Below are 15,844 nucleotides of genomic sequence, written 5' to 3' on the forward strand. Positions count from 1 at the left end.
ATAAAACCCGCCGTATTAAAAATGCAGTGACAAATGGAATATTAAGTTTTCTACATATGTGGCAAATGCTGCTTGGTGTTCATGTACATTTTTCAGACAGCTATTCCAGAAGGCAAAAGCTGAGACTGTAACAGTAAGTGTATTTTGAAATGTAAACATGTATTTAATCCTATGTCATCTAGTTCAACACATCACTGTTTACCTTAATATTAAGATTTTGTCCAGGTTGAACGCAGCCCTGTCCATGATCACCATTTACAATTCACAGCACTGTCTCAAATGTTGCTAAGTCCTCATTCTGTCCCAATGAAACCCTATCCCCTTGTACAGCCTGATTAAAAACAGAGATAAGTGAACAGCATAAAACTGAATCTAACAACACAAAGGAGTGCAGCTCAGCGCTGTGCTGTGTCAGCGTATGAAACGTATCAAAACAAAGGAACTTATACTTTGATGTTTTGAGGAAAACAGCAGAGGAGGATTCCAAAAATAACGAGCTGGAGTTTTCTAAATCCCAGTAACAATAAACTGGACGAGAACAACAACACACCCACGTTAAAAACAGACTGGAAAACTCGTCATGATGTTTCAGTGGAGAAGAGGAGGTGGAGACACAAAGAGAGACACAACATAAATATAATGCTGAGTTGCTGTAAACCAGAGTGTAATATATACATGGACTGTACATACTGTATGTATATTGTGCATAGACAAGTGGAGAAAGAATATGATAGAGAGGGAGAAAGAAAGAGATGACACTACAGTAGAAAACAGAAGAGAAACGAACAAAAACCCACAACCAAGCTGCACCAAGTGATTCTGTATGAGTGAGGGAGTGTGTGTGTGTGCTGCTGACATTTAGAGGCAGGGTAAGTGTGTAGGCGTGGGGTTTCTCGGTGAAAAGGCCACACTGTGTAACCCTACAGTGGGAGGCCATGACAGACATCTGTGTGGGTGGATGTGTGTGTGTGTGTGTGTGTGTGTGTGTGTGTGTGTGCCGCAGTGAGAGGGGCGGTACTGTAGTAACACTGAAGAACAACAGCTGAAATCAAAACAAAATTAGAACAACCAAAAATACTGCTGCACCCAATTCCATTCAGAAAGTCTGAAGATTTCAGATTTTTCGGCTTTTGTTGCTAGTTTCAAAACAAAGCAACACAACTCAACTTAACAAAAAATTAATATAATTCAAATTATACTAAACACAGAAAAAGTTTGGAAATCCTGATAAGTAAAAGTTGAGTTTATAATAAAGAGGAACAATAATTAACTATTCAAAAGGGGCATTTAAATGTAAACCTGTTCATACCTCAACTTTTGTCTCAATTAATACAAGATAATTATTCATATTACTTACATTTAACACAATTTGACAGCCTAAATAAAAGTTTAAATTCAGGCTTACTTGGATGCCAGACACTGGCTGGTAGGAGGCATCAGCACAGCCACACAACCTGAAGAGGTTTTTCATCACTCACTGCTTCTCTGTTCACGTGGTAACATTACTGAATACTCCTCATGCACACGTGACCTGATGAATGTCACTCACTCACAAACACACAACTATGGAGCTTCATTTATCTCACAGAGTTGGTTTTCCACAGCACGTTCTGAAATGTGCACTAACACACTGTCAACCACTGGCAGGATCACAGCCCCTGCTTTTGCCCATTGTAGCTGCATGGGAGACCCTGTAGCACTGAGGCAGCTGTGGGTCATTAGCTTTTCACGGGCTGTAGAGTGATAGTGTGTTCATGTGGTGTTGGAATAATCGGAAAAATTTGAGGTACATTCACAGGAATGCCTACTTAGGTCCGAAAGACCACCAGGAAAGTCAAAGGATATTTTAGTACAGGAGTTGCTGACGTCATCACTTATAAACCAATCAACAATCAGCCCTAAATAGGAGCTTTTAATTTAAACTCATTAAATGTTACACTTGTCACACTTGTTTTTGAATTATTTATGTCTGTCACCCCTGATCCCTTTTGTTTCCTCTTTGCCACTCTGCTGGTGTCAATGTGTCACACATTCTGTTTACAGCATCCATGTGTTTTCCACATTCTGACTTCAAACCATATGAACACACCAAAGTCAGAACAACAGAGCATGAGAGTACACAGTCTTATTCAGCTGGCGTCATCTGGTCCTCCATTATTCATGTGAGTGGCTCCTACCTTGTCACTGTCTACAGTGTTCTGGGATGTCCGGGAAGCGATGGAGATGGTGTCCTGTTGGCTGCTGCCATCTCCCTGACTGTCTCCATCTTCACCTCCCTCCCTGAATACACACACACACCAAGTCAGGAGGAATGTCTCAATTTAAAATAAGTTTTTACACACTGTGGTGACACTGGTGTTATTAGACTCTTTGATTATGGCTGTGATTACACTTTTAACCCTGGTTAGAAGGTTTTTGCCGGCACTACCACTGTTTACACTAATGACATTTCTCGCTGTGGCCAGAGTAGAGTAGTGGGGAAAAGTCATGTGTCAAATCTTCTTATTATCAAAGGATTTGAGGAACGCCTACTCAAATAACAGGTCAGTTAGTGGCTTTACATTTCACTGAATTTACAGAAGATTGAATCACTCGATGAGTTCTATCACTGCAGGCTGAACTTCTCCCTCATGAAGACAAATAAAATAAAAAGAAAAGCTTAATCCGACCCTCAGGTTTTCTTCCTGAAAGAATATGACAGATTTGTCATGAATGATGTTTCTTTCCTCAGTGATTTTTGTGAACTCAAGTTTGATATTTTCTACTACTGACAGAATATCTTTCTACCTGTTGTAAAAACTCGTCTGTCCTCTGTGTGTGATGTGCTTGTTTATGTCATTGTTTACCTCTTTGTGTTATTCCTGGGTTTGTTCAACGCTGGTGTTTTGGGCATATGAAGAGGCTCCTTGAGCGGCCCCTTCAGGTGAGTCATCCTCTCCTGGATCACTTCCCGTATGTTTTTAATCCACTCCTGTTTAGCTTCCATACTGGACGCCTGGAAAAGAACCAACCAATATTATCATTATTATTAACAGTATTATTGACATCTTACCTTGATGGCGAACCATTTCATCAGAGTTTGGGACACTTATTTTATATACATTCAATTTTTTACTCACTTTTAGCACAGTTTTATTGTCAGAGGAAGGGGTTCTTCCTGCCCACAGGGCAAATTTACACGGGTCACCCTCAATGTGCTCGGTCACCCCCAACTCAGACGTCTGCAGCACAGTGAAAGGGGAGAAAGATGTGTATCAGACATGTGAGTTACCAACAGTTATCCTGTGTAGCTACAGTACACACACACACACCAGTAGTTTGTTCTTGTACTGGTACTTGGTTCTGCCAGCTGAGTCTTTGATGTCTTTGCTGAAGACGAGCGAGAACTCAAACAGGAAAAGGTGTCTGTCCCGCCCCTTCCTGATGAGAGATCGTGGATCCCAAACCTGGAAACTGTCCTGCAGGATCAGCTCACCCTGCACATCCAGGTTCACCTCAAAGCCTGAGGAAGAGGAGGAAAAAGGAATAGTTATCATCAACCAAATTGACGTCCCACAATCAGTCAGCAGAACAGGCAACAAAACAAATGCTTGGTGGTGGACTAAGATCAGCAGTAGAGTAATGAAGTGATTTATAATGTATCAATTAATAATAATAAAAAATGTATTTATCAAACTTATTATTTTCTTTAATTACTTTCATGATATATTTTAGTACACTAGATCGGACAGTATCTCACCTTCCAACATGGCAAGGTGCATGGCATCATTTGCTCTCTTAGGAACACTGAGCATCACCTCCAAACCATCTTTAATCTCCCCTTTGCCTTCTTCACAGCAAGACAATAACTCCTGCACCAAGAGAGGGTAAAAAACAAGAACAGAGAAAATGACAGAGAGAAAATCCAGATAAATCTCTTGTGTGTGCATGTATGTGCGTGGGGATGTACCTTCAGCAGTAGTTGGTACTTGGTGATCCTCTGGACTGGTTTGATGAGGTAGGAGGAGATGGAGTTGGCCAGTCCACGTTTCTGCTGAATGTCCTGTTCATGCACACGATGACAGAATTACAGCAAATTACTAAATAAAATAACATATTTGGAATTGTTAGAAATGGTAAATGTTCTATTCTGCTGGAAATGTTTTCAATGATCAGAGAGCACCATCTGCTGAAAAACAGGTGAACTACATAAGCCTCACATGCAGCTGCAGGCAGGGAATTGTAAACCTGCGGCTGCATGCACTCAGCAAATATGTCATTCCAAATCTAAGTATCCTCATCAAATTGTTCACGGACAAAATAACGACAGAGGTAATAAATTCAAATAGCAGGGAATCTAGGTGATATGTCCCATGGTCGTATCCATTACAACTCTCAAACCTTGCTGTTTGGTTTACAGCTTGTTCTGTTCTTGGGAGACACTTATCATAATACACTAATTGTGTATATAATATAATTTGTAAATATATGTATATGTATATATTGTATACACTACAATGAAAGAGCATTTACTTTTTAGATGGGATAAACGATTTAATTGTAACTATTGTTTATGATCTGAGTATGATGTGAATGGAGCTCTGTCAGATCAAACACGGAGGGATCTACTCACATCGAAGAAGGCTCCAGCGTGTTCCAGTATGAGCTGACTGGAGTCTGGTTTGTTCTTACAGTAATCCACATAAATGTGGAATTTATCCGCCTGGAAAACAGGAGAGGAGACTCAATATTACCTTAAACAGTGACTTTATTAATTCCCCAATTCTCTAATAAAAAGGTCAGAGGTCAGATTTATGAAATCAGGGGTCAGAAGTCTCACCCAGGTGACGAAGCAGTGACCAACGTCCTCCGGTAGCTGCTCATAGTTCACTAGCTCCTTCAGGAAAATACTGGAAATACACAAGTGCAGAGAACAAAAGATCCCAATGTGCACTTGATATGTTTTATATGAATTCAGGGCTACAAACCTGCAACTACAACAAATGCTTAGCTAAGATAATGAGGATTCAGTCTGGAATCAACAATTAAAGGGTCCTTGGTGGAGGTATGAGCTCTACTGAGTGCCATTCTCGTATAATACTGTATTGTCTGCTGTGGCTCTCTTCAACAATTGTACAAAAATAAAAACAACATGTCTGAAAAGAGATTAGAGATAGAGATTCCTTTAAGCTCTATTGATTTGTAGAGTACAAGATAACATTTCCAAGATGAACCAACCCAGATTTCCCGAGGTACCATGAGAAGATCAGACAGAAAAAAAGTTCCTCTGGGAAACTTTTGAAGTTCATGAACTGTCGACGGAGGAAACCTCAAAGTCTCCTCTTCGGCTCCCCTATAGCCAGATAAAGTCTCCCCTCAGGGTTTTTACAAGTGGTGAGAATCTCAGTTAAAAGCATTACCACTGTGGAAAAGTTGGCTCATTTACGTGAAATATGCAAATTTCCTGTGATGATCTTTTTCTTTAACTTGACATTACTTGCTTACATGCAAGTAGAGCCCAAAATAATATGTACTTGATATGCCGTACAGTTTTCTGCTGGGAAAATACTCCCTCTGGTTTCAGACGTGTCTTAAACTGGTTGAAACACCGAACAGTCTTAGATACATCTTCGGAGCACAGACACTGAGCTTCGTTAGAAACGATCTGTGATGTTATTTGCATGCACGCAAAAATCGATGTTATGAAGTTTATCCCTGTTTTGATCATATTGGGGATATAATGTTTACATGTAACATGGAGAAATTGAATTAGACATATACATGTATACACGATAAATACGTGTATTCCAGTTACTTATCACAAACAAAAACAGAAACCACTCATTTTGATTCCTGTATCGTAGCTATTGAAAATGAGGCTGCTTTGGCCTATAGTGTCTCTAACTTTATTAAGTGTCAACATCACGTTGCAGATTTGGATTATCAACCTTATTGCCAGCCACAACAAATATTAAACATGTCCTCCACTTAGGCCGGTGACGTGCTCTCACTGACATCCTACAGAAGCAGTGACACAGTCCTGACAAGTGGTGTCGGGTCGTCATGATGGAATTAAATAATAAAGAATGAAGAGAACATTTCCGAATGAGAAGGAAATCCTTTTACTGGCTGTGTGTCACAGTTGAACCTTTTAGGAGACCAGAGGAAACAACAGTACAAGCACCAGTTGAAACCACACCTGTGCAAGTACTCAGCAGTAGTCAGAAACTGGGTTAAGATGTATAAATGTACCAGTAAAATGGTTATGCTTGTTATGGTTTTATATAGGATACTCTCAAAACTGGGATAAGGGCTTATCCAGGAAACTTAAATCAGGATATAACGTTTATAAGCTAAAACACAAAAATGGGATACTTCTGTTGTGCATGTAAACAGAGTCTGTGTGTCTCTCACTTGTTGTGGAAGTCGTAGATCTCCTGCATGTTGCCGAAGATGATCTGCTCCTTGTTGGCGATGCCAGGAGGAATCTCCTCCGTACCGCTGGTCATCTCCAACAGATAGGTCTGACACACAGAAAGAAAATTAATGAAGACAGGAAAATATGTGTTTCGAACAATGTTACAGAGTTGTTTTTCTTACCTCAAGACATTCGTTGAGATCTTTGACGTAGGACTTCTCTGTCTGCAGCAGCTCTGCCATGATGAACCTTTCAGAGGAAAATACTTTAGACTAGAAGGATCGGATGGCATTAATTATATAACTGGTACAATTTTGTGTCCGATTACACCATGACTGTACGCGTCTACTGAAGTTCCTCCAAAACCTTTAGTCCTGACAATTCATAATAAGTCAAAAGCTACAGAGATTTAAACAATATACACTTTTACTGTAAACTATTATAGCAATTTACTGTCTTTAATGTCGGAAAATGTAGATTTTCTGGGAATGTAATGGAACACAGATGATTGCTATTATTGCACAGATGGAGGAAACGCTGTTTTGAAGTGGTTAGAAATTAATCTGGTTGAATATGATTCTGTAGATATATTTTAACTCTATTATCACCTGACAGTCAGTTTATTTACTACATGTGTTTTAGGTTTGGGTTAAGATCAGAGAGAATAAAACCAAACTTATCTGTTTCATGTTAGACGATATCTCTTATTTCTAGAGTCACACCTATCTATCAGTTGTCCGATAAAAGTTACCCAATATGAGCTTTTAATTTTTTTCACATTTTGGGTGCTGTTATGGACAAATATAATGTCTTTTATTTTACAGGAAAAAATACACATTTATATTCATATTCATCAAAGACACAAATACATTTCTTCGTCATAAGGGTTTGCAAATGACATCTTAGGAAATCCTTGACAGAGATTTTAAGAAATACATGTATCGGCCGACATATAGTTATCTTGGCATGCTCTACTCATTTTTATTTAGAAAGTGACTAAAGGTACAGGCTCCTACACTTCCTGTCTGTACTCACTCTTTCTTCCTGGCAGACTTCCTCTTCTCTTCATTGACCTCATGGTTGGGGTCACGTAGTTTGACCTCTGGGTCGTCTGTCAGGCTGGCGGGGATAATATCCAACTCTAAATCTTTGTTGTCCTGCACAGAAAAACGTCAATTGATCTGAATCAGTAATTTGAAACTAACATTGATGACACTGTCTATGTCTGTATCCACAGTCATGTTCATGAGTACTCAACCAGACATGACAGTCAATAACAGGATCAACTGAATTCTGTTCTGTGTGTGTGTTCACCTCAGAGCTGACCCCCAGGCTCCTCTCAAGGCTCTCCTGGTATTTGGCCATTCTCATGGAGAAGTCGCGGTACCTGCGGTCCATCGTGCTCACCCATCGCTTCAGCTCTGACACGTGGGCGTGGCCTTTCTCCACCAGGTTGTCAGCCAACTGGATCAGCAGCTTCACCTTCTCCTTGGTTTGCTGTGGGATGTTCACACATGCAGATTGATTGGATGACATTTTGCTACCTAGAGATTCCACAGATTTTCTGGACCACTCTCTGAGTATTGTGTTCTTTATTTTTGTTTCAGTTCTTATGACTTTCGTTTGGCTTTTAATGTGTAATTGATGATGTGTATTTGATATTTCTGGCTATTTATTTCTCTGTTTTTAACCTCTGTAAAGTGTCTTTGAGCATTGTTACAAGTAGTACATAAATAAGATGTACTATTATCATTATTATCTTTTAGACTCCACAGCCTTATCACTGAAAGAAAATAAATCCTGTATTGCCTGTCTGATTTTTCTCTTTATTTAATTTCTTTAAATATGATAAACTTATCGCACCTTGGCAGAGTGTCTGAAATGATGGTAGTCGTTGAGGAGCTCCTGAGTTTCCTCGTTGCTTTCGCCGGGTGACGTGTGCGTAGCCAGGTAAACATCACCCGTTTCCTGGATCCAATCGAGAGCCTGCACAAACAAATACACACAAACAGACAAAACCAACAGATGAAGTTTATCTTCTTGCCCTTTGTTTTTACTTGACCATATAAACTCACTCCCTGAAGCCCACACCTGTTTGGTGCTGCGTTCGAACACTAGATACTGCTGACACTGGTCCAGCCTTCGTTTCTTTAATGTCCAGAAGTGAAGGACTCTGTTCTCTCGCTGCAGCAGCTCATTCAAAATCGCTGCAAACAAAAACACACAACAAATCAATACAGGGTAAATTATTTTTACATTATATGTAATTTAGCTGACACTTTTATCAAAATCAACACTCAACATAACACATCAGTAGCAATATGTTCTAGATTCCTCGATAAGATATATATTGAAATATTAGCATATTGATTACATATAATATTGAGAGATTGTTAGTCAACCTTGTGTGATTGACAGATGATTTCACTGACAGCCTTCCTGCTATTTCACCAGTGGTGATACAGTATTTAATGGTAACAGTAGCACTGACCTTTGACCTGCTGTTCAGGGCCTCTGGTGTGACCGGCTGCTCCGGGCATGCTCACATTGTTCCTGTGAATGTACTTCAGAAACACCTCAGCGTTCCTTCGAGCCAGAGTGCATGCCTGAAAAACAATAACCTGGTGGTTTAACACATTGACACACTCCTCCGACATATGTAATTCAATGACTTCAAGATCACTTTCAGACCCCAATCACTGCATTCACCGGTATTAGGCAGCAGCCAGTTTAGTGTTGTTAATACCTAATTTAGTAGGTTTCAGTATTTGGTTTAGTTCCTTTAGGCTGGTGTTACAGCTATTATTCAAACTGCAATGTGTACCAACACATACTTGTTCCACTTAAGACTCAATTAGGCTGAATGTTAGATTTGTATAACGAAACAGAGGAAGCCATCTGTCCGTACTCTGGGATAATTTCATCAGTGTTTGTGCAAGTCAGCGTAGGGATAGTGACGAAACAAATACAACTCTGATTGGCGGTGTGATTCATATTGCATATGGTAAATTCAAAGTGCAGGATCAGGTGCTATGAGTCACTGGTCTACATTTGTTTTATCAACTAAAAAACTAAGATGTAAAGGCAATAAGTTCTCATTTGTCCTTGGATCCAGATCAAGAGAAGGAAACTACAAAAGTAAGAACGATCAAAGAAATGGAGAGATCCTCTTTTCTCTTCAGTGTCCTACTTAGTTTTTATTTAGCTGTCATCTTTTATTTGATGTTAAAAAAGTCTTTATTGAATTTTAGTTGCAGTTCACCTTAAGAAAAGCTTCTTTCTGCTCCAGATGTTTACTGATCAGAGGTAGAAGGTGATCGCTGTCAACCGAAGTTCCCAGTTTATCATGACTGCCACACCAGTCTTCGTCCCGGCGGTACTCCTGCTCCAGGCTTTCTAAAACACTGCACACCTGGACAATAGACACAAACACTCAGTAACAACAAAACAAAAACCAACCCAGAGAAATAGGTCAACACAACCTACCTGCTCAGACGTCTTGTAAAAGGCCACCGAGGCATTCACAAGCTTCAGGCGGTCCTCCATCTTCAGCATCAACTGCTGCCAGTGAACGGCCACTTTCTCTGCACAGTTTCGAATCGCCTCTGGATCGTAGTGACATGCCTGGAGCATCATCTGGAACAAACACAGAGAGAAGAGGTGGTAGGTTCTGCTGCACATGTCCTGCAGCATCCTCTGGACACAGGAATGTAGAGATGCAGCGTGTACAATGTCTCAGGGAGGTATGTAGCCAAGTTATTCTTACTTTTTCAAAATCGTACTAATGTGCATCAGTAAATAATAAAGAAACAGACGGATTTACCTCGGCTTTTTGTTGGACCTGCAGAGCGCTCTGATGAGTCTTCTGAAGAGAGTTAGCGTGAAACAGAGACTGGAGGAAGAGGAGGAAGAAGAAGAGATAGTTACCGTAAAATTCAAATCAATCATGAGTTGAACTTATCTTCAAAAGTTCCCTGTGGAGTTTTTTTCACCTCAACTACATTATGAAGCGGGAAGATTCCCTCACAAGGGGACTTACATTCACAGTTCAGCAAAAGGTTTCACTGAACCATTAGTAATTCCTTAAAAACATTCAAAAAAGTCTGCAAGTTGGTAAACATGAACGTAGAAAATGTTGGTTTCAAGGAAAGAGAAATCAGCTCTGAAAATGCTGCTAAACAGACAGGGAATGGCTCAATAGTCTGCGGCCCTCAGAGTAAAGCAGGTTGAGCGAACAGATGCATGGATGATAAGATAATATATAAAGAATATGAATACAGTTTTGGAATCATTGTAGTGAACAGACGATGCGATTGTTATTATCAATGTGTCATCATGTTGCTGTTACTATTGGACCAGACAATGCTTTCATTGTGCATTGTGTGTGTGTGTTTGTGTCTGTGTTAAAGCTATTAGCCAAAGCAGACTTACATCAGTCTGATGGAGGATTCACACCCCTACCAAGGTTTCACAGGAGCAGAAACCAGGCATGAACACACAACATTTTGGGCATGCATGTGTGTGTGTGTTTGTGTGTGTGTGTGTGTGTGTGTGTTTGTGTGTGTCTGTGTGTGCGTGTGCGTGTGCGTGTGTAGTCCATTGCTGACCAAAGGTCTTTTGCCCCTTTTAGTGATAACACATTTCTGGAGTCAGCTATTTAAAGCGCCGTTCAAATTTACAACCACACATGCACAAATCCACGTACAGATAGTTTTTAAATGTGTGTGTGTGTTTGTCAGCATCTGTTATTCTTCAAAGTCAATGCATAATGAAGTACTTATTGAGGTAAGCCTGATTCACAAGGAGAAGACAAAGAAACTGTGTTTGTGTGTGTGTGTGTGTGTGTGTGTGTGGGTCTGTGTGTGTGTTTGTGCTCATGCACCCATCTGCTACTATTCAAACCAATGCATACTGAAATAATTATTAGTGAAGTACAGTAAGCCTGGTTTTAGCAGCAGTAATTAGGATATGTGTGTGAGAGAGAGAGAGAGAGTGTGTGTGTGTGTGTGAGAGAGAGAGTGAGTGTGTACCTCTATCGCCATCTGGAACTGTTCATGTTCCCTCTGCAGCTGCTCAGCCTCAGACAGCGAGCTGGCGTTCACCATGCTGGCATTTAACATGGACTCACCGTTACGAATCCAACCCAACACCTAAACAATGACAGAGAGACATAATAAATAGCTTTTCTACTACACAATGTCTGAATTTCCCACGGGATTAATAAAGTATCCATCTATCTATCTATCTATCTATCTATCTAATACAATTTAATGGTTTACATGCTCTAATGTTCAGAAAACACATCTCGTTCCTCAAATTGTTGATTGCTGCAGCTCCTCTTTTCAGCCTCTGTTTCAAACACCTGGTGTTAGCTCCTGTCTCTTTAAAGCCCAGTTTGCTCTGATTGGCTGTCTGGCCCACTCTGTTGTGATTGGTCAACTGCTTCAAGCGCATGTAAGAAATGTCAGCTTCGGCCTCGCTTCACTTAGTGTCAGACTAGTAGGTGTCCATTATACAAATGTGGGGCATTGTGATGTCATGATGCTGAAGAAAGATCTGTTCTACTGACAACATGTTTCAGGAGCTTCAGCGGTTTATCTGGGGAGATGAGCTCACTGTTCCTTCACAGTTTATTTGCACCTTCGCCCACTTTACATAAAATAAATTACATACAATATATTACCCCACACTCGACCTACATTGTGACAAGTACTGGAGGTAAGTGACCAGGTGAGGTCTCCTGGACAGACTGGAGTAGGAAAGACACCAGGAATGACGATGTGGCAGCATTTGTGTATCTTTGTGTGTCTCTGTGTGTATGTCTGTTATTAGCACATTGCCATACACCTCATAAATAATTCAGTCATATCCATCTGCAGCAGCCGTGTGTTTCCTGTCTCAGCACGCAGCACGTTCATATTCACATCTGCAGCAGTTTCATCATAAAAACACAAAATATTGGCTTCACTTGGGAGGAAGAGCTGTGTGTTATTCTTGTCATTCCTCTCACATGGAGGAGATTTCCTTTGTTTCTAATAATAAAAACAAGTCCACCCCGCCCCATTAAAGCTGCATAATGTTTCCATTTTAGGATGTAGAGTTCTACTCATCTCTTTCTGAGGATTGGAATAATACTGGGTATGTTATAGTGTAGCTGGACTTTACTTACTGGGCAGTATTGTAGTACTGTAGTAGAAATATGAAGACTGACAGGTTTACCCCTGAATAATTTGTTAATATTACTAATGATTACTGGCCCAATATTTGCACCTACGTTCCATGCACGTTCATAAAAATGTAATGTAAAGCATTAGTAGTAGTATGGGTAGTAGTCAGAGTACAGGCATTTAATAGGCCTGAAACAGTAACCTAGTAAAGTAGCTGAGTGGAGGAGTGAACATGTGGATCCTGTTTCAATAAAGAAAAGGTAAATGATGAATTGCAAGCAAAACTAAAAAAAAAATGCACCAACTGAATGCGTATCTTCAGTTTATTGATGCTGGAGTTTTAATGCGTTTACCTGCTTAACCTCAGCCTGTAGATGGCGTAGCTGCAGAATCTGCTCAAGCCGTGTGTGCGTGAGCTGCGCGTTGAGCTCCACCTCCTGCTGCTTTTCGTGGAGGAACTCCAGCAGCTCCTGAACCTGAGAGGCCAAGTCCATGTCTTTCTCCCCCGTCAGTTCGATCCCTGAACCACAAGAAGCAAACACGTTAACACTGCTACTGTTTCCTTATCGTTTCCTCCACTCGTCCACTCTTAATGCTACGCTCTGCTGAACATGCCTCACCTCCACCTTAGTACTGAACATCAAGGTTTTTATCATGTATATATATCTACTCATATCTCTCTTGCAAGAAAATGTATCTTTAATTTAAATCAATGACACAACAACACATTTTTCAGTGTTTTTCATGTAGCATAAAATCAAAGTCTACACCAAAATTACATTGATCAAAAGCACACGTTCAGGGAAAGGAGTGGGAATGAAAGAAGAAACATTCTCCATATTTACAGTCATTGAAACATCAAACATAGTGTTGCTTTAAGCAGAGGATTTCTGATTTAATATATTTAGCTAAACATATCACAGACTTAGCTCATAAATGCACTGTTATAAAGTATGAGCTGCAGATGTCTCATTAGTTCATAAGTGGTTTGCCTCTATTCTCAGTCTGGGGCACCAGTAAACTATTGATTCCTCACTTCTCCATTAACTGGCACTGGTAAGAGAGTGTGTGGTGGATGAGAGATTTATCACTGCAGGGGATGCAGTAAATGAGCCAGTGACCTCTGTGTACACATATACAAACACACACAGTAAGAGGATTGAGCTGTGGAGATTATTTTAACCTAATTCTCTCTCTGTTCCACACAGCAAGCTTTTCCAGTTCATGGTGCTGCCTCAGCATTAGGGTTCCCTTTCTGTTTTGTAGTACAGTGGGCAGCTGTGAATCAAGATGTGAGTCTGTGCAGCCACATTCAGACTTACAACAGAGTATTACAGTATATAATTTGGGGGGAATTTGAGAATAAAGTCGTTATTAAGATGTAAGAAAGAAGTCATATTATTTTAATAAATATATATATATATATCCATTATATATATATAAGGCAAAAGACAGCAAGGAGAACCTGTGCTCACCGGAATTGCACACTGTCTGGATCCAAAATCTTGAACCAATCTCATAATTTCATGGGAAACTACAATACCATGCAGATGTAACCAATGATAAACCTCACAGTCGACCACTTCCAAAGATTTCCTCCTCCACTAAAGAGACAATTTCTTCCAAGTCTGTGTGATTGTTTCTTCAGAATTGATGAAGTTTCTTACACAATCGGTTCAGAGTCCTGATACTTGTGTGCATGTGGAGGTGATGTTACAAAAGTATTACGATATTTGTGAAACAAGTCTAACTTAACAAGATGCTCCACATTCACCACAGCCTGAAATAACTATATTCTTGTAATATTATGACCTGTTAAGTGGACCTTTTACTCTGTGGTACACAAAAGGTAAGGACTGGTGAAATATATAGTGTGGTTACGGCCTAGTTCCTGGCTACATGTATTTTTTTTCTGTTGAAATCACAACATCTCAATTGGGAAGCATATCAGATGCATTGGTGGCTCCTGCCAAATTTCTCACAAACACACATACACACACACACATTTTCTGATTGCCTGGTACAGTGATGATTTTTAAAAAATGAACGTGAACATGGCTAAAAAATTTGAGTGCGTTCGAGGAGTTCATGCACAACACTGCTCCCCACGAGTGGCGAGATGTAGGCACAGTGTGATTCGACCACCAAGGTGCAAGTGGACCAGCTTACGTGTGATGAAAGAACGTTAGCGTGAGTCCTCCCAGAAGTTATATAGATTACATTGCAGTGCCTGCAGTTTGAAAAAAAGGTCTTACATGAAAATCTGTGAGAGCGATTTTCAACCAGGCTTTAATTACCCTGTACTCTATTGAACAGGGCTTGACTCTGGAGCTGATTGGATGATATTCAGAGGCAGAAGGCAGGAAAAACTTATATGAAAATTCCTATAATTTAATTATTTAAAAGCATAATAATATCATCTTTTTCCTCTTTTTCATTGGGAGGACTGTGCTCTATCGCCTTCTATTGGCCAGACGCCCCTAGTGAGATGCATGATGATGCTACAGGTGTGTTTTTTTGTTATTCTTTCAAATTCCTCCAGTCTCCCATTTTCCGTCTGAAGAAGCAACAGATTTCTCTGTGTTTTACCTGAGGCCTGAACCTCCATGATGTACTGGTGCAAGTCTTGACCCTGCTGCATCACTTCATAGGTCATGTTATTCATGGCAGCCTTCCGCTCCGCGTGTCGTTTCAGCCGCTGCTCTGCTAGGCCGATGTCCTCTGCGCTGCCAAAGGAGGAGCCGCTGCTGCCGCTGCCACCGCCCGAGCGGCTGGCATCGTTCAGCTGACGAGATAGATCCTCGTTCCAAGCGTCCAGCTCTGCTGTGACCTGCGGGAACACATTAAATGAGGATATGACGAGGAGACAAATTTAAAACAAGATGTGAAAAGACAACCTCTTAAGAGGCGGGTGAGATTCGCTTAAAACGCCTGTCTGAGGAATACCCAAAGTATATTGACAGCGGTTCTTGAACCATTTGGAGTACATGCATGGTCTTGGTCTCTTTTGAAAGGTAACATTCTGAACTCCCTTCCCAAAAAAGAATCACTCTAAGTGCTACTGGCATTGAGTAATAGCAGTTGGAACACAGTGAAGTAGAAGGTTTTTATTTCCGCCCGAATATTTTCGGGTGAACAGATGCCTGCAGATGACTCTAGCTGGAACTTATGAGCTGGAAAACACATTGGGACCATAGCATGAAGCCTTGACTAGCCCAAGCTCAAATTTGATAACAATACCACAGAAAATGAATATTTGACAGATTTTTTCTGTCAAATT

At 40.4% G+C, this 15,844-nt stretch overlaps 1 protein-coding gene across 1 annotated transcript in view; it reads right to left on the minus strand.

The window, feature by feature from the left end:
* Nucleotides 1-15,844, minus strand: part of kalrna (kalirin RhoGEF kinase a) — a 125,553-nt gene that overhangs the window by 54,519 nt on the left and 55,190 nt on the right. Inside the window, exons 18-38 of the mRNA XM_053439649.1 lie at nt 15,154-15,394; nt 12,918-13,084; nt 11,428-11,547; nt 10,221-10,289; nt 9,884-10,033; nt 9,660-9,809; nt 8,889-9,003; nt 8,489-8,604; nt 8,261-8,383; nt 7,712-7,894; nt 7,433-7,554; nt 6,580-6,646; nt 6,394-6,503; nt 4,820-4,889; nt 4,613-4,702; nt 3,950-4,042; nt 3,740-3,851; nt 3,312-3,502; nt 3,120-3,221; nt 2,847-2,995; nt 2,178-2,280 (exon numbers count right to left, since the gene is read on the minus strand). Coding sequence (XP_053295624.1) covers nt 2,178-2,280; nt 2,847-2,995; nt 3,120-3,221; nt 3,312-3,502; nt 3,740-3,851; nt 3,950-4,042; nt 4,613-4,702; nt 4,820-4,889; nt 6,394-6,503; nt 6,580-6,646; nt 7,433-7,554; nt 7,712-7,894; nt 8,261-8,383; nt 8,489-8,604; nt 8,889-9,003; nt 9,660-9,809; nt 9,884-10,033; nt 10,221-10,289; nt 11,428-11,547; nt 12,918-13,084; nt 15,154-15,394 — 2,643 coding nt within the window. The remainder of the gene's footprint in view (nt 1-2,177; nt 2,281-2,846; nt 2,996-3,119; nt 3,222-3,311; nt 3,503-3,739; nt 3,852-3,949; nt 4,043-4,612; nt 4,703-4,819; nt 4,890-6,393; nt 6,504-6,579; nt 6,647-7,432; nt 7,555-7,711; nt 7,895-8,260; nt 8,384-8,488; nt 8,605-8,888; nt 9,004-9,659; nt 9,810-9,883; nt 10,034-10,220; nt 10,290-11,427; nt 11,548-12,917; nt 13,085-15,153; nt 15,395-15,844) is intronic.

Source organism: Pleuronectes platessa, chromosome 14 (genome assembly GCF_947347685.1).
Source record: "Pleuronectes platessa chromosome 14, fPlePla1.1, whole genome shotgun sequence".
Classification (NCBI taxonomy): Eukaryota; Metazoa; Chordata; class Actinopteri; order Pleuronectiformes; family Pleuronectidae; genus Pleuronectes; species Pleuronectes platessa.